The 18,565-nt window shown below is 51.8% G+C and overlaps 1 protein-coding gene across 4 annotated transcripts in view; it reads right to left on the bottom strand.

Annotated features, from left to right (window-relative positions):
* The window catches only part of LOC8035197 (eukaryotic translation initiation factor 4 gamma 1), a 93,849-nt gene that overhangs the window by 8,850 nt on the left and 66,434 nt on the right, over positions 1-18,565 (bottom strand). For all 4 annotated transcript variants that reach the window (XM_042290805.1, XM_042290802.1, XM_042290803.1 and 1 more), the window contains 14 exons: positions 18,072-18,323; positions 17,092-17,457; positions 16,149-16,490; positions 15,368-15,565; positions 14,560-14,706; positions 11,868-11,947; positions 11,258-11,426; positions 8,548-8,679; positions 5,098-5,492; positions 4,504-4,557; positions 2,871-3,178; positions 1,872-1,969; positions 873-1,250; positions 77-175 (listed from right to left, as the gene is read on the bottom strand). In XM_042290805.1, coding sequence (XP_042146739.1) covers positions 77-175; positions 873-1,250; positions 1,872-1,969; positions 2,871-3,178; positions 4,504-4,557; positions 5,098-5,492; positions 8,548-8,679; positions 11,258-11,426; positions 11,868-11,947; positions 14,560-14,706; positions 15,368-15,565; positions 16,149-16,490; positions 17,092-17,457; positions 18,072-18,323 — 3,018 coding nt within the window. The remainder of the gene's footprint in view (positions 1-76; positions 176-872; positions 1,251-1,871; positions 1,970-2,870; positions 3,179-4,503; positions 4,558-5,097; positions 5,493-8,547; positions 8,680-11,257; positions 11,427-11,867; positions 11,948-14,559; positions 14,707-15,367; positions 15,566-16,148; positions 16,491-17,091; positions 17,458-18,071; positions 18,324-18,565) is intronic.

Below are 18,565 nucleotides of genomic sequence, written 5' to 3'. Positions count from 1 at the left end.
CTTGAAGGTCCAGCGGGAAACCCACTTTACTGACACACTGGAGCGGGCGAGCAACAGACACGCCGAGGGTACTCACATTGGCTGCGGCAAAGGCTTCCACATCCTCTCCGGGCTTGAGGAAGTCCTTCCACTGGAGACCGGCTGTCCTCCACAGTTGAGCCACTGCAGCCTCACCCTGCAACCGACAAAGAGCTCAGTTACGACCACTGTCTGCAGGAAAATGTGCAGCGCGCTACGATTTGAGGAGCTCGCTCCAAAATTAGCCGGAGAATTCGGAAAATGCGGAAAACAAGCTCAAGCTCTACCGAAGGTGAATTTTAATGCTGCATTTCACTTTGTCAAATTTCAAGGCATACTTCCCTTCCTGCAAAAACTTTGACCAACACTCACAACAGTTTCAACAGCAGACCAAGTCAACAGTGTCGTCGCAACAAGCAGACCAACACCCCCTTTTATGGAACTGTCCGATGCTAGAGGAAACAAGGAGCGAGCACACAGACAATCTTGCTGGAGGGCTGGACAAACACACCTCACCCACCGGACAAACACACCTCACCCGCCAGACAAACAGGAGATTCTAGACACGTCAACAGACTTCATTCACGAAGCGGGCCCAATTGCCATCATCCCTTCCTTTACTCCCGTCTTCCTCCCATGCCGCCATGTTCAAGCTGCAAAGCCACCGACAAAATCCACACGTCTCGTACAACTCGATAAGCGTTTCGACCGATTGATTGCCCTAGATAACGGACGAAGCCACGTGCTCTGGCAAGTGGCTTCGACAGAGTTCAAGCACCGCATAATCTAATCCATCCTTGCACCGAAAAGTCGAAGCCGAGCAAAGGGGAGCCACGAGAGACGACTGGACGCACCAGGGTTTTGGCGAGGAGGACGAGCACGCAGGCGGCCAGGCGGCCGGCCCTGCCCTGGGCCCTGAGTGGCTGGGCAGCGTCCCGGAGGTACTGCAGTGTCAGCCAGTGGTCTTGGAAGAGTGGGGCCATCAGCTCCGCCGCATACTCCCACACCTTGGGGATGTCCAGCTCCATGTCCTCCCCATACTCCAGCACACTGTGCAGCCCCTTGGTGAACAGGTCCAGGGAGAGCAACTTTTTCTTGAGCAGCTCCTTGAGCAGCTGCCCCACCAGGGACCGGGCTTCTGGCGACCGGTCCAGGATGTGGTTGATGGATGTGGACACCACCACGTCCACATTGGAGGGGGAGGCCAGCTCCACCACGTTCTGCACCGCATCCTGAAAGAACAGCCTTCCTCTAGCCTCCACTGCTTGTGTGTACCACTTTAGACACTCCAAAAACAATTTGCATCTAATCTGCAAGTCAAAGTCAAATCTAGGTGTTTCATGTGCCAAACCAAAGGAAAGGCATCTGGCATGCTCCTATGGAGGACTAACTTGGACCACCTGGGGATCTTTTGACATGCCTATAATATGTTTTGCCGTAAGAATGCCTAGAGCAGGGGGAGTTGTTCGACAGCTTTCAAAAGTGGTTCGAGGATCCCTAAAATCAACACATTTAACCCTCACTCTACACATAAGTACATCCCTTAGAGGGTATATTTTGCCTGACAGATTACCAACAAATGCTCGTCTCAGAACCTCGTGTGCATCTCCAGAATGGCCTGCACGGCTCCAGTAATCACGCTTCAGTGGTGCAGGTACGACGGAAACTCACACTCGACATAAGGCAGGCAGAATGCCCCCAGCCGCTCGGCACACTCAACCAGTTATGGTGCCCTTTGACCTGGCGGCGGGGGTCAAAACTCCCGAGCCGAGAAGGCTACGGATCTGGGTGCGTTTGTGCAGTGTGTTCAGCATTTACTCTGAACAAAATTGATTGACCGATTGATTGCCCACCTGGAAGTCGCTATTGCACAGGAACTGGTCCACGAGCGCTTCCGTTCTCGTCCTTAGTGTGTCCTCGTCCATTGTCGGCGAGCCACGGAGCACCAGGTCTGTTAAACACGGGGGAGGGAGAGAAAGACGCCTTAGAAACACTGTTCAGCTTTTTGTCTTCACTGCGCATTTCTACCTTTGCCAGCCCCTCGCTCTTTGTAATGCCCTTGGGCATTTAAGAATTTCATAAATAAAACAGTATCCTTATTGTGTCGCACCCATGCGAATGCGTGCTGTGGGGAAAGACTACCACAGCAACTTGTCAGCACAAGGCCGTGGTAGTCTTACAGCACTCATATAAGAAACATTTTCAAAGTTACATAAGCTACGGTTATAAATTTGCTACAGTGTACCAATCAGAAACCTAGTACGTTCTGGCACTGGCACTATGGGAGTTTCCTCCTGCTCGTTTGACGCAGAGGGCAAGAAAAAATTTCTTCCCATTATTGTTGGACAGCTAAGTCACCTCGCTACACGTGCCTTTGAAAACCAAAATCGAAACGACGTTCGGCTTCTACGCAGAAACGGGACACACGGAGCAACGATCTTGACGGCACCGGATCTTAACGACGGCTTCTAGAGCTGCAGTCAACACTCGACAAAGTTGACGTTATTTGGCAAGCCCGCAACCCACTCTGGGTCGGAGGGGGGACAAGCAAACAAAACGACAGCAGGAGTGCGTGCCGACGGTGCGTCATCGCTTGCCTCACCAGGGCCGTGCCGCTTAAACTACGGTGCCTGGATCGTGGCTTTGTGGTCCCCAGATTTCTGCCCGACGACGTCATTGAAGCGTTGCGCTGTCACCAGCCGCGATCCTTGGGGCGTCTCATCCAACATCTGACGGCGTGACATGCCTCCCTTTGTCGCCAGTTTGGGACCACTTTCGACAGACGGGCAGAATGGGATGCATGCACCGACACATGGGCCGCACCCAAACGGTGCATTGCGAGCTCCACCCACCAGGTTCCCTGGGCCTGGCCTCCCCCTGACCGGCAGGGGCAGCCAGAGGAGCGGCCGCTTCCTGCGAGGCCGCCTCCGGGGGCGAAGGGGCCGGCGCGTGCTGCTGGGCCGAGGAGGACGGGGGTCCGGGGGAGGGGCCGGCATTGGCTGCCGCCAGGTTCTTGACGGCCGCCAGGGCCGCGTCCCTCTCCCGCGACTGCGAGGGCGTCTTGCGGATGCCCAGCGACGACTGGGAGCCGCCCTGCTGCTGCTGCTGCTGCTGGGAGCCGCCGCGCCCGCGGCTAGACTCGCGGCTGGACGCCGTAGACCTGGCGGAGAACCGTAGGGTCAACTTAATGAACTAGAAAGATAGGTCCCATGCACTTCGGCTGCTTCGAAACGGCAAGGCACGGATGCGGACGTCGGCGGTGCCGACGAGAACATGTTGCTGGCGAAGCTTTGATATGCGCAAAGAAGGAGGAAAGCGTCGCTTGCAAGGTCTGTGTCTAGCCTTTTTGTAGCTTCATTTTGCGTGAAAACGCCAGGGCAGGCATCATATAAAATCAAATAAACTCGATGAGCGCTCGAGCGAGTTTGATTCAGCCCCGCTAAACGAATGCGCCTAACCTATCGGCAAGCTTTCTCGTTGTCCGCTCTTTCTCATTCTTACTCTCAGGACTACCGATGTCGGCACTTGGGATTAGCCGCTCTCTACCACCATCTCTACCTTCTTAGGGAAAACAAAGCGATGCCGTCGGCCAAAGGGCTACCTTCAACTACACTCAGTTTCACCGTAACTTGGTGAAAGGCGAACACTACGGTCACCTCAACCTGGTCGGCACGTGCGACGGAAACACACAACCATACTCTATCCGCGCAGTGTCGTCAAAGCCACGGGTGTGAAAGGAAAGCAGCTTTTGTGTGAATTTTAAAAGCAATGCAGGCAACATCAGGAAACAGAAAAGGAGAAGGCCTTCTTCTCCTCTCCTCCAAGAGCATAGGTTACGCTCTTGCACCCATACCTTTGGAGAGGGCCATTGCTTGCGCTGCCTCCATTGCTTTGATTGACTCGAGGGGGCCGTGGCATTCGCTCTCTGCTTAGTTGCAATTAAACGGCGTGTAGCAATGCGCAAGCCGTAGGTGGCTCGGCGAAACTAATTAACCGGCTGGTTTAGGAATTACTCTCCTGAAAAAACAATGTGCACCCTGCAAACATTTCCAGAGAGTGGCCTGTTCCAAGCTAAGCCACTCTTTTCCTGCTTTTGGCTCTAGAATTCAATGTTCCGCCGCCTGAGCGAGGCGCTTTGGAAAAATTTCGATACGCAGAAACACGCTTGTGGCACAAGCCTGCATATGCCCCAGACTCGCCACTTGAAAGGCGGTAACCTATTTCTACACCACAATGCGAATGTATATCTACCACCTCTGTGGCAGCAACCTCGCCTCCCAGATGAGACCGTATAAAACAAAAAAAATATTGAATGATATTAGACTCAATGAACCTTAGAAAATGAGCATAAACTACAATGATACAATGCCTATTTGTAGTGGCTCTGACCAATCGTCCAACGTCAGACCAGGGAGAGCAACGAACGACCACGTCTCCCGAGACTTTGCAACAACTCCGCGCCAGACTTCGCGCCCCGTCACTCACCTCTGGGCTCCTCTCCGAGAGTCGTAGGAGCCAACGTCTGCCAGAGCAGAGAACCTGCGGGGGAAAAAGACTGTCTCACCGAGGCGCAAATTAAATCCGTCCTACGCGGCGGTGTGCCCACGTCCCCTCGCCCTGAATGAATTCCTTCCAGTCACGTGTTAAGCAAAGCCTACGCATGGTGGTTAGGTCCAGCCCTAAAAAATTCCTGGGCAGAATCCTGAAAAGGACTATGCAGAATGCAGATACTCTTACTACAGACTGACGTCGGTTATGACTGGAGCCTGTTCTAGCTGGGAGACTTAACGAAATTTGACCATGTATTTGTTCCTGAATTGTCATTTATGTATAATTTGTACGATGGCCCTGAACAAGGACCACTAGTATAAATAGAATAAATAGGAAAACCAACGTCCGAAATAGCGACAGCTGTTGAACAGTCCGCTATAATGAAATGGACAACTACTTACAAACTTCCTAGTATAGTCCATTATATCCGAGTATGCTATAACAGCATCTGTAATAAGCTAAGTTCGCTCAATGGCATAGATAGGAAGGCCAACCAAACTTCACAAATCACAAGAGGCGGGGACCCACCTGTTGGTGGCTCCCGAAGAGCGTCCCTCGGGTTCCTGGCTGGCCATCTTGCCTCCTCCGCTGCTGCCCTTGGCCCACGAGGACATGCGCGCACTGGGTCCCAGCTGGATGGAGTCCTGCTCCGTCATCTTCGTGCTGATCTGCTTCACCTTGTTGAAGTCCATGGACTTGTTGTAGTCCGGGTGCTGCTTCTTGCTGGGCACCGTGTTCCAGCCGTCGTCATAGCCCCCTCCCCCCCGGTTCTTGCCCCCTCCCCTGCGGTCCTGGCGGTCGTCCCGCTTGGGCAGGGGCACGTCCCGCATCAGCTTCTCCTGCACCTGCTCGCGCTGGGCCTCCTCGTGGATTTGGTCGATCGTCTTGGGAATGTTCTCGTCACGGCGGGGAATCCACTTCCTCTGCACACGCGAGGCAAGCACACACCCGGCTTGAGCAGACGCTTCTGCACGGGACTTGACCGTATTTATCCGAGCAATAGACGAGCAGTTTGTGAGCAAAGCACGCGGGTCCGCTTTCCCGCGAAGCACTCAAATAGACAATCGCGATCGACGGAAAGATGCTGGCAATTTATGGGACAGAAGAGACTCCTTCAAGCTCAAAAGCGAGCTGCACAGACTGCATTTTCATGGAAAGTTGCAGTTACAGCCTTGTTATTCGCTACGTTTCTCGCGCATAACACTGATTAAAGGTACATGCAAGGGCATTGTTCCTAAGTAGTGCGTCTATTACTCGAGTAAATGCGCAAGTATGAGCGTCTGCCACGCTTGTACTTGGAAGGGAACGAAGCATTGCACTTCACCTCTTGGCAACAATGCCGACGAGGGCAGAGACTAGGCCAGGATGCAAGCTGAGAGTCTGCTTGCTGCTTTCTTCGAACCATTTGATAAGCACTTATAGCTTGTCTCATGAATTACAGTAAAGTGTGCTCGTGTGACGGCACTTTTTAGAGCAGGCGCCTAGGATTAAATGCATGCAATCAAAGGGTCCGCACTGGCCCCAATGATAATTCTCTACAGAACAGAGGCATGTCAGACTCCAACATTTACTTTGTTTCTAAACAACTGGGCTCAAAACTGTGCATTCATTACAATCGTACCAAGATTTAAGTTAACCACTTCCCCATTTTTCCTCTGCCTGCCATGTCCTTTCAGCATGCAGTATAGACCAACATGCGGAGCTGACGTCACGCAGCTGCGGTGGCGCTGTCAACGGCACTGCGCATGCGCAGACGCTTCGCTTCACACAAATTCCGTTTCTGCACACGTGTAGTGCCCGCACCTGGTGTGGGCAAACACGGGCTTGTTTGTAAACAGCGTGTCGGTCTATAGTTTAGTAGTCCCCCTAAGCTCCCAAACACTTTTTACAAAATAAAGCAAAGTTGGTGAGACATGTTTCCCTCTTTAATTGGAATACAAATGCAAACTCCTTTAACCCTAACCCCCCTCCTCAAACCGGGTTTCTAGGAGCCCAGGGGTTCCCCAAGCACCTAAATCTCCTCAGCCGTCCCTGCCCCCAACTTAGTGCCTCTCCGGTTGGGAGAGCCCCTTAGTTGGGTGGCTCGGATCTTAGCAGATTTCAGCCACCCACTGACTCCTCATTATAAGCTAAACACCCCTCAGCATGGGCGTTATTGCTTACAAGCCTGTTTACACTACAGCACTGCTTCACTGCATCAATGCATAGACTAGAAAAGGTCCCGTGGCTGTCAAGAGAGGCAGACGAGATCGACATGTTCGAGAACCCCCGAGCTACACTCCGTTTCGTTTCACAACGAACAACAAATCACACCACGAGAGATCAGAGTCAGTCCAATGCCGTGAGTGTGTCACGTGACCTTCGGGGGGCCACAGCGATGCATGGTCCAAAACGTTCGCTGGTCGAGATGGCCCGTAGCATTTGCCTTGGTTCATCGTAAGGTGAAACAGGGTCACCGTGCAAAATATATGTGCCGTAACAGACAGAGAGATAACCCGCCCCCTATTTCTGGCTTTATTTACTTTTTTTCTTTTAAATACCAAAAGATAGCCCACTCCTGGTAATTCTAGAGTTCGGAACAATGATGACCTCGGCCCAAAATGTGGCTAGTTATTTATGGCGAGATATAAGCGAACATTGTTGACTTTGAAGTACAGTCATCTTTGCTTCATTTCCCATCGCCGCAATAACAAGTTTGGGAGGAAAACGTTACCTAAAAATAGCATTTTTTCCAACTTTTCTTAATCGTACAACGAAAGTTAGCCCACTTCTTATTATCACCCGATTTGCTCTTGATTTTAGATGCGCTCCGCAGCTGCCAGATAAAGTTTTCTCCTAGCCTTGGTAGCAACTGGTGCCCCATGATGACTCGTCAAAGATCGCCTGCCGAGGCCTGGTTTCCGATACTTCTTTACGGGATGAGAAACCCGCTTGCTTCCAAAGTCGGTTTCTGGGTGCGCCACATCATACAGAACTTGGCACTTGCACTATGCATGTTGCTTAGGCACTGTTTCGTCACCGACCCTAGTTTCGTGCCTCAACGGCGGCAAGAGCAGTTTTAAGAATGCATCAAAGCAGTGAGATCTCCGATTAATCTTTGAGCCAGCGTGCGTCGATATCGGAGCAGATGCGCCGAGCACAACGCGCACTCATAGAGGTGCCATCGCAACAAGACTTTCTGTTTTTGTTTTTTTAAGTGAGCCATCTGGACGGCAGAGACCAACGTTACTAGAACACTCAGTTGGGAAACTCGCCATCGAAACCTGGGCCGCTGGCGTCCACCGAGACCGAGCTAAATGCGACAACAGCGCCACTCTTTATCATTTGTCTGTACTGTGGTTACCTTGAGCTTTTTGAAAGCCTGTTTTTGCGTAAAAACAAACGAAAAAGACTCTTTTTGTATGAAATTTATTGGAGTTTAGTGCCAAAAGAGGGGCGCGTTATGTTTTTAAAATCTTTAGTTTGCAGGGTTTTGCGGCACAATTAATATTGTTTTTATACAACCATGCCTCAGCGGGCCTTTCAGGTAGCACGCCCCGCCCTAGGTGCATTTTACTTCGGTAGCTCAATGCGGCGCGTCCGCCGGGGAGACGGGGCGGCACCCTGTAACCTCTATCGCTGTATCTGTTCTTATAGCCAAAATAGAAGTCACGTGCAGTTCCTCGAGTGGCCGCTGCGGGAGGAATGGTGGCGTTGTGTTCGTCATTAGCTCGGTGCTCGGAGACAGTTTGGGGCCACGTTTTCAAAGTTGTCTCTATGTGAGTTTCCCAACTGAGTGCTTTAATAACGTTGGCAGAGACTGTCTAAAGTCCTATAGGCTACTTAACGTGCGCCTATGGGACTTTATCCGGTCAATCGTGTTGCGGCTCCCATTGCGCGGTCTGCCCTAGCCTGAAGAGTATCTTACATCTCGGCCACAGTCAGTCGTAAGCTGAAATGGGGTACGGAGAAACGACCGGGGAGAGAGGGGGCACCCACCATGCGCAGGTCGATGACGTCCTGCAGCATGAAGACCACCCTGAGGGACACCTCTCGCTTCTTCACGATGCTGTCCATAGTGCGGAAGTAGTCGTCCAGCTGGGAGCGGGGGGGACCACCCTTACCTCCGGGCTGGTTGCACATTGGCACAGAAAACACCCAGAGTGGCCGCCACGAAGGGGTTGAACAGGGGGACGGTGCACAAGGGCAGGCAGGTGCAGAGGGGAAGGGGGAGGGCAGAACCAAAGAGTTAATGCAAGCAACAAACAGGCAAAGAACAAATTAGGCTAAGGCACGATAGAATTGAGACAAAAACCAAAGCATCCATTGTCCTAAACCCTTAACGAACCTTTCCATCTTTTAATAAAAAAAAAATAAATAAAAAGCCTTTCTTTTAGTGCAATGTTATACCAGTCTAAAATTCCTTAACGAACCACAGTACCAAATAAAAAAAGTACATGCTACAACAATCATTGAGAAACAATAAACAAAAAAATCTATGACATTAGGGAACTCTACAGTGTTACAAGCATGCCTCAAAACAGGTTCAAACAATACCCTATCTAACAGGGGGAAGGGGGGGGGGGGGGGGGGGGGAGGGTGCAAGAGGCGGACAGTTTGCAGTTGTATTGTTTCGCAGCAACCCCAGATCCAAAATGTCTTGTCTAGAGCCACAGACTGTTCCCAGTGATCGCATCTATCGTACCGGTGCGAGCCACGCACGTTCCCGACAAAGCTAACGGAACTGGGAGCGAGTGTTTCGTGCCAAGTAAATGTAAGCACAGTTTCCTTAGCCTAATGCCATTTTCAAGACTATGTTACAAAAATGCCTGGTTGCATCAAGGGCGACCAAAACGATTGCACTAACAAGGTAACCGGGACGAGTATTTTTTATAAAATATGAGGCAAGCCGTGCAAGAAGTAGCCGTATGAAGGAAGCACGAGTCGCAATTGTCCCGGTGTTCTCGTTGTTGCTTAGGTTGCCGTGGATGCAACTACCGTAGAATACCGTGCATCCGCCCATTCCACACTCAGCGCCCACCCCCAAATTTAAAACATCCGAAAAATATGCACACAACATATATATGTAAATTTGATGACCTCACGCGTGCCCATCCCCTAGTTTTTTGTGATTATCTTCAAATTTTGAATGGGCACTTGCTCAATATTTTACGGTAATGCAAATGTGCCAACCAGCTGCCCGACACGCCACGTCTCAACATTCTGCAAACACCCGGCAGCTCTAAAGACCCTCGATAAAACACACTCTTTGTAGCAGTGTGGGCCACCGGCCTCGCGCACTGGCACATTTGATGCCACTTGTAAAACCGACACAAGGACGTTGAGCGGGTTCAGCCGGCTCTGGTGTGGGCCTCCCCTAAGCGACCGAAGGAGCCCGGGCCACCGTCCGTAGGCAGAGGGGTGGCCTGCGAACGGCCGGCCCGGGAAAGGAGGCCGCGCTTTGCTCTTCCACGCCATGACTCGCCGTCCCCGACAGGGCAAGCGAGGACACCCCGTCGCAAGGCGGGCAAGACGCCCGCCCCGCCACCGGGGGCAACGCAGGGACGGATTATGGGGCGTGAGTGATGCCGGCAGTGCTCGACCAGACTCCGGGGAGATTGCCCGGTTACAGAAATTTCGGACGTCTACTCTACGGCACGAAATATGCCAATCCCTAAAGAGGGATTGGCGGCCCACCCCTCTTGCGCTCCACCGAGCTACCACGGGGAACGGCGCACCTGGCGTCCATACGTGTCTCCCCCACACATATGCCCCAGCCCTTTATACTGGGAGTTAGGCACTCTCTTCAAGATACCGACAGTCCAGTAACCACAGCTGGAAGCAAGGCACAACCGGGAGGCGGCATCTTGCCGCCGTCTTGCGTTATCAAATTTCGAACCCACTCTGAATTAGGCACTCAAGGTATGCTGTGATCCACCATCGTAATAAAAGTGTTTATCGCTACTGGATGTGTTTTTGGCACTGCACACATAGTCAGAAGCTCAAACTTACTTTTCTGCTATGATCTCTTAAAATTATACGAGCTTGAACTTCTTCCCCTTTTGTGAAATGTGGATTTTGAATACTTTGAATATTGGGTCTCAAAAATGAACACCACTAAAATTCAGCGCCGTGACGAGTGCCATCTAGGAGGCGCTGGGAAGCCTCGCACTCAATCGCCAGATTAATTTTTGTTTGGGAAAGCCTAATTTTGTTTAAAACCAAAAGAAATAAAGCTTATTTGTAAGTTATGTTTTTGGAGTTCAATAAAGGACGGCCAATGCTTGAACACAGAGACCAATTGCAGGCGTAACAAAATGTCACAGGGCAAGAAATTGTGTTTACAAAACAACTACTAACCACGCATTTGGACAAGTGCACGCGAGTGGCCAAAAGCAAATTTCCTTATTTTGCGTTATCATAAAGTCCGCTTGTTTTAGCGGGCGACCAAAATCAGCCAAACTCTTCCAGTATATACGGCTCTGACATATGCACATTCCACTGTGCTATAGCCACCACGTTATTAATGAGCACGGTTGCTCCTCGTTCGCACATAATGCCACAATAAAGGAGTCCTCCAACGCTTGCGCGTCGTGGCATTACTTTCGAGTGGTCGGAAAACCACTCTACGGGTGACTTCGCCTCGATACCCGCCCCATCCGGCCGGGGAAAAGGCAGACCGGAGAAGAACCTGGAGCAGAGGCCGCACCTGCGATCCCTTGGTGGTGGAAGTGGCGTCCAGCTCCTTGCCGATCGTGATGAGCAGCTTGCAGAGGCACTCTAGCGAGTCCTCGTCGTTGGAGTTGAGCAGTCGCCTCAGGCAGTCGTACATGATGGGTGCCGTCAGCATGTTCAAGTTGTACAGCTCCCCAATGAACCTGGGAAAGGGTCAAGCAAGCTCTTCTCCACACCGTTCCAAACTAGGATATGCACATGGCCCGCCGTTGCCCAGAAGTACTGGGACTACAAACAATAGACTGCACAACACAGCCACTGTACTCCCTCTGAGAGTATGATAAAAATCAATGTCTTTGAGCCTACCATTGCAAGCGCTGTAGTCGGACATTGGTCTGACTACAGTGCTAATTACACAACAGCTGCATGTGCCGGCCAGTAGGGAAAAAGCTCCAGCAGCCCAAGTTGGGATGACCGTCTGTCTGCTATTACACGACCTCTACCCACCAGGATCGTTAAAGCTTGTAGGGTCCCTCGGCGACAATCGCGTGCACGAGCGATGAAGGGTGCCGTATGCATGAGTGGGGGACACGTCCCGAGGCATCGTGCCCGGCCAAGTGACAAAACATCAGGTCTCCACCCACCTAATATTTCCTAGAGACCGTCTCTTGGACCTCTTCTCTTCTTCTGCCATTTCCTCCCTGAGCTTAGTCTTCTCCTCCTCCTGGAATCCGACAAAAAAAAAAAAAAAAAAAAAAAAAGACAGTGTGCCATTGAGACGACTTGGACAGTTAGAACACTTGTTGGCTCCGTTCACAGAGCTACCAGATTTTGCAAAATATGGGAAGATACATCTGAGTTCCAGCTGTCAATATCTGGTTGTGGTCGTGTCAAATGGCTAGCAACCGCAGTAGAGGAAATTCACGATCTACACGAGGCCGCTTATGTTTCTTTTCTCATAGACAGTCACCGATCTCCCACATCGGCAATAGAGAAAAGGCGGCACCGCAGACAGCCCGATTGCAACAACATCTTGGTCAGGCACCGAAACTCGTGCCTTGTCCAACTATTAAAGGGATACTGAAGCGAAACTTGAAATACACCTATTATGGTCAGAAATAGGTTCAATATGATCAATGATATCCATAAATCATAATCGCGCGTTTGTATTTTGAACGGATGGCTATATTTTTCACCCTGATGGGCCCGATTGGACGCGCGCTCAAAAATCGGCCATCGGAGAGCGCGATGCGTCTTGGGATATTGGGCGCATTCGTGACGTCACTTGTGCCAGTCGGGAAAGGCTACGGCGTGAATGTTGTGGTTACTAGCGTTGCCACTTGGTGGCGCGTCGACGATTTACGACCTGTGACAACGTGGCCGTTTGAGATGTGCAAGGGCTGCACGCACGCTGCACCACGGGACCACGGCAAGTCGGCAACCACGGCAGCACTGACAAAACCAGCTCTGAGGCCGGATTCTCAAAGCGAATTCACGACGAAAAAAGTGCGTACGACAAATTTGAGAGAAAACCAGTGCTCTCGAAACGAAATTGTCGTAACCTTTGCGCAGGTTACGACAGAATCCTACGACAGCTCCGAAGCTGTCTTACACACTTTCTACGATCAAATCAACAAGGCCGACAGCGTCGCTCAGTTACTTGGTATCGGCCACCAACGGACGTTTATTTTTCTTCGTGCTCTTCTCGTGCGTCCCGACTTCAACCAGCAAGAAAAAAGGAAGGAGTATTTAAAACAGACCACGACGATCAAGAACGCAGGATCCACAAACACACGAGAAGAGCTACAACAGCCACGATTCTGCCGACCGAGCGAGCTCGGCAGAATATAGTAGGCCTAGCAGCAACATCGACTCGGCGCACCGTTGCTCCGGCGGTCCTTGGCCAAGACCGTCTGTCCATGACCGGCTGGCCTGCTGAATGGAATATGCCCGCGCGACCCTTGTGGACCCTTACCGGATGAGTAGTTTGATCCCTGAACTAAATTTCGGAGGTCAATATTTTCCCCTTGTCATCTCGATCTCCTTGTTTTCCGAGACAGCGGTGACGAACGCTGTCGTCGAAAAGGGACTCTCATTGATTGTATCTCCTTGTTTTGTGTGATATAGAGCTCAAATAAACGCCATACGGATTACCTTGACAACTCGGTATGTACACTCTGTTATTAGTATGCCATTTTTATTCTGACTCGACGCTACGTCAGTGTCGAGCTATAGCAGTTCGTGGGAGCTACGCGATGTCGGTCTAACCTTTCTTTGCCGAGTGTCATGTCAGTATCGAGTTGCAATCGTAAAAGATCGGTCCAGAAGCGCTTACCGAAACGCGGTCTAACAGAGCGAATCCAGCACTTCGATCAAACGCGCGTGTCCGCTCCGAGTGTGAACATGTATTTGGCATTTGCGTGGCTCTTGCTGACACCCTCGTAGTTCAAACATATCCTTTTTAACGTCGGCTTCCAGCTCGCGACTCGCAGCAACTAACACCGGCCGTGCCAGAAGCATGCTCGGGCCGTGTCGTGCAAAGAATCGCAACGAGAACGAGCTCACTGTGGCCAACTACGCTTTGGCTTTCTCCGCCAAGGCTTTGCAAACGCGTTCAGGCCTAGGCGAATTCTGCCGGCACGCCGTATTGCCGCAGAACGGCGCTGCTATTTTGGCACAAGTGATGTCACGAGAACTTCCCCCCATCCACCAGATGAGAATTTGAAATCGTTTAATTATGTTTAAAATTAGTTCTCCTGTGTTTTACAGCGCAATATTTATGTTTCCGAGGTGGTGCCTGTCCCTAGCCCATATTTATGCAACAAGATCGGCGCTAAAATTTCGTTTCACTACCCCTTTAAGTGCTGGAACGTTGCCTGCCGCTCATAGAACAAGCGCCCACAATGTTAAGCACCATTTAATGCTTCAAACAATTAACTGAATGCTCAACCTTTGAGCCACATAATTCGCTAGCGTGACAGCAGTCTTAATTTATACAGATTTTTAAAAATTAGCAGCAATAAAGAAGGAGAGAAAAGAATGAAAATGGCAGGGCGTGTCTTTCAAACACCGTGCCTTCCAGCGTGCTTTCGCCCTGCGTGCGAGTTCGAGGTGCACAAGACGCCAAAACGTCGTCCCTCCTCCAGCGCGAGCTTTCTACCTTCAACAACTGGAAGCCCGGCCCTTCCTGCCGTCCTTACCTCGTCAACAGCTATAGTACTTGCATGCTCTGCACCAACGTTTTTGCTTCTTATCGGCTACGTCGACACAAAAGAATGCACCAACTTCAGGCAAGGGACAGACAGAGGGAGAAAAATGAACGGGGTGCACACTCACGGTGGTGGCCTCCTCGATCTTCTTGCGCTGCTCTGCCTTGCGGATGTCTTCGCCCTTGTCCTTCTCAAACTCCTTCTGGCACTTGAGCAGCAGCAACTTGCGGAAGTTCACCTTCTCCGATTCGTTGCTGCTCATGGGCACCTCAAACTGCACAGCACCGACAGAGAAGCCATAGATAAACCGCACCGTACGCGATGCGCCGGCAGCACCGCCAAGAACTGTACGACGCAGAGCGCTTCGAAAGTAAACACTCGATCGGTGTTCGAGCGATGCTGGCAGCTCTCGAAAGCCACGTCAGTCTCTGTGCTTGTAACGAGATGAAGCCCGATGCCCAACTTTTATTCCTAATTGGCATGTAACCAAGCAACTGCCTTGTGGCATAGCTGGAAGCACATAGACGCCTGTCTGTCTGCTTAACGTCACATTGTTAGGAAGTGTACACATGAGGGCACCAATGCCTCCTGTATTGTGCATCAAGAAAAGACATGCTTTGAAAACAAAATACAGATCCCTCTCCTTTGCACCACGCTAAAAATTTAATTTAGAAACCCAGAACACGACTGATCTGTCTCAAAGACCAACCTCATTCAAACATATTGTATGCCGACTTCCAACACGCTGCAATTAAGAGCCGAAATGACTCCTAGTGTAAGTAGGTGAGATGAGGTCAGAGTTCTACACTCAAGCAAAGGAGCAAGTCTAAGTTGAACAAAGAAATGCAAATAAGCAAACTCGCAATCGAGGGAGGAACGCAACGGTGAAGCAAGCTTGCACCAACAGAGGCGTGACACAGCGACACACCACTTACCATGGCCAGCTGCTTGCACATGTTCGCGTAGGGTACACTGAAGTTCGGCTCGTCCAGCGCCTTCTCGAAGACGAGGTCGATGACCCGGTTTAGTCGCTCCTCAGAGTTGATCTGCAGGTTCTTCACCTGCTCCACCAGTGACTGGAACTTCTGCGGGGTCAGCTTGTTCAGGATGCCTCGCACACGCCGGTACAACTCCTGCAGAATGACAGAGAAAGAGAGAGATGAGACTGAGAGAAACAAGTGCACAGCCTGCGGTAAAAAGTTGCCGACAGTCAAGCTACAACTGCCGCGCAGTGGAAACATTGTGCAGAATATCGTTCTGGAGGCACAGAAACTAAAGAAGGAATGAGATGCACCCAGATACTCTTAACCATCCTTACCGTGAGTGAAGTGTTTTCCCAGTTAAGCTGAATTTTAGCATCTTGAAGCCACAGATTGATAGAGATCTACAAGCAAAACACACCTGCCCAAATGCCCAAATATTTTAAGGGGGTAAGGGCTCTTCGATTATTGCTCGAAGCAAACAGGTATTCTTCGAGACAGAGTTTCAACAGCACCCGGTTTACATGATCAGGGCTCAAAAGCGTTTCAGCTGGGGAAATACACCAGCAAGGTTCCACCATGCTCGTTCAATGAAAGAGCAGCTCGGTTGAGGGGCGACACAAAAACCGCATTTAACAAAGCATGTTCAAGAGTTGCCGAACAATACTGCAGCACATTTCTCTGAAAACTAGAGACCTCCAACTAGCGTGACCGAGAAGAAGGTGAGCGTCCTCACCTCAGCCTCGGCGACCTCTGCGGCCGCCTCCCCGGGCGTCTTGTGAGTGGGCTTCCAGGCGTTCTGGGCCGCGTGCAGCTTCACGTCCTGGTTCAGGGAGCTCGACAGGGTGATCACCTTCTTCGGCTTGTCCCCTCCCCGGCCGGGCTGGCTCTGCCGGCGGCCCACCCCTCCACCCCCGCCGGGGGGTGGCCGGGCCACGCCGTTCCGGGCATAGGGCGGCATGAAGAGGTGCTCGGGGTGGGCGCCGCGCCCGCCCATAGGCCCGCCACCCCCCATCTGGGGAGGACCGCCTGGGGGATACTGCGGGCGCTGCACCTCGGGGAGCTTGTGCTGCATCGCCTGTGAGGGACCCACACAACATTCGTCAAGCAAAGCACCATCGGCGTAACCAGCCGGTAATTCATTTATTTGCTATTTTTCTCATTCGTTTCAGGCTGCCGTCGGGGTACCCTGCATGTGAAACCGTAACCAAACACTAGCACTCTCGCATTATTAAGATGCTCAAGAAACCAGCATGACTCAACACTGAGAAGCAAACCGCGTGAATCTGTCGGACCTCCGCGGGGTAAGGGTTACACGACACCAAGGGTCACTCTTGCGCCCCAAGAAAGCGCACACCTTCTTGTTCGTCTACAGCAAGACCCGTATGGCTACGGTCACAACACATTGTACAAAAGACGATCTGCAGACACTGCCCGAGGAGTGTTGCTTCCTTGTACAGCCATGCCGTGACATTCATTGTCTGCAGACGAGTTAAAAAACGCGCTTCGAATGACTTTAATACAAATCTGCAGTGAACACTCTCTTTTGTACGTTGTATGCACAGCGTGAGTATGGCTCAACACAGCCGTACCATGTTAGGGCTGCAACCTCAGTTAACCCCTCAGCTTCCCACCCGCAAACACCCGGTCAAATCAGGGGAGAAAGCCCCACCACGCACCGTGTCCTTGATGACGTCCAGGTTGGGCAGTCCGAAGGGCTTCTTGAGCGACATGGGCTCCCCCTGGAGCATGATGAGGAAGGAGCGGTCATACTGCTTGCGCCCTTCCGGGTTCAGCGGACTCCACTGGTCCTCCTTGTAGTTGTACTTGAGCCTCTGGGCAGGGGTGCCCCCATCCCCAGACTCCTCCTCCTCCTCCTCCTCCTCTTCTTCCTCCTCCTCCTCCACACCCTCTTCCTCCTCCCCCTCCTCCTCTTTCCGGGGAGAGGGGGAGACGAGCACGGGTTCCTCGGCCTTCTCCACAATCTCCGTGGCGGCCATCTCTTGGGACACCCTGAGGTTCTCCTCGTTCTGGATGATCACCAGCTGTAGACAGAGCAGTTGAGAGTTCGAGAGATCAACCCACACCGGAGAGAAAGAGAAAAGTGCACTGACTAGAAACCCCCTCACAACCTTTTTGTTCCTTTCTCCAAACGTCCTGTTTCTTATGTTTATCGCGCACACAGTTCTTTACTGTCCACAAGTGAGAGCACAGACTCGCTTGTCAGTCAGCATGACAGGTGGACCCCAGTGCAACCCACTTAGGCCTCTCCCGTGGGTGCGTTACAAGCTTTCTTCGTCATTTGATGCAGCATCTACAAAGCCCAATGCTCGCGGTCAAGAGGAGGGCACAATTCTCGAGACTTTTAGGGTGCACAAAGCGGCAAGTCCCAAACCACATCGCAAGAGGGTCTCGCAGTCGACAAATGACAAAAAGATCGGCTCCGTCTCCGCTCAATCACCAGCACCTTCGACAGTCGTCGGTCAAGACAAAAACTAAAGAGAGACTTAACGAACACGACGACCCAGATTGCCCTTATCTCCACAACTGCACACAACTAAGCAGTGGTAATGCAGTACATCTCCGTCAGACTCAAACGTTTGAAACTGCCTCCGGAGCCCGCAGTCAACCAGACCACAAAGCAGATTTGGCAACCCACCTTGCGGTGCACCTCATCTTCGCCAGCGGCGGGGTCTGCCTGCTCAGGTGTGACGACGACCGGGGGGACCACGGGGACCGGGGTCGGGGCTGGGGCTGGGGCTGCCTCGGGTGCCGGCTGCGGGGACGGGCTGGCCCGCTGTGGGGCCGCCGGGGGAGTGGGACTGGGCGTCCTCAGAGGAGCCGAGGGCACCGCTTCCGTCGGTTCGGTAGGCGTGCTGGCCGCCGAAGCGGTGCTGGCTGGTGCCGCCGGCTGGGGAGGAAGGCCTTCTTAAGTGGGGCAAAGACACAGGCTCAAACCTGCAACTCTCTTAAGCAATCCGCAAATAGCCTTCCATAGTGAAAGCACCCTAGTGCCTTGGCTGTGATATTTCCCGTGGCCTTCACTCCACACAGGCGAGCAAAGTTCAGCCCGAGCATGAGGGAACATAGGCTTATTTGAAGCAGTAACTTGATCTTTGTTTATCTACTGCAAAACCTTGACAGCTCCATAAA

Source organism: Ixodes scapularis, unplaced genomic scaffold (genome assembly GCF_016920785.2).
Source record: "Ixodes scapularis isolate PalLabHiFi unplaced genomic scaffold, ASM1692078v2 PGA_scaffold1__304_contigs__length_218370807, whole genome shotgun sequence".
NCBI classification, from domain to species: domain Eukaryota; kingdom Metazoa; phylum Arthropoda; class Arachnida; order Ixodida; family Ixodidae; genus Ixodes; species Ixodes scapularis.
This window is presented reverse-complemented; position numbering and strand designations above follow the sequence as displayed.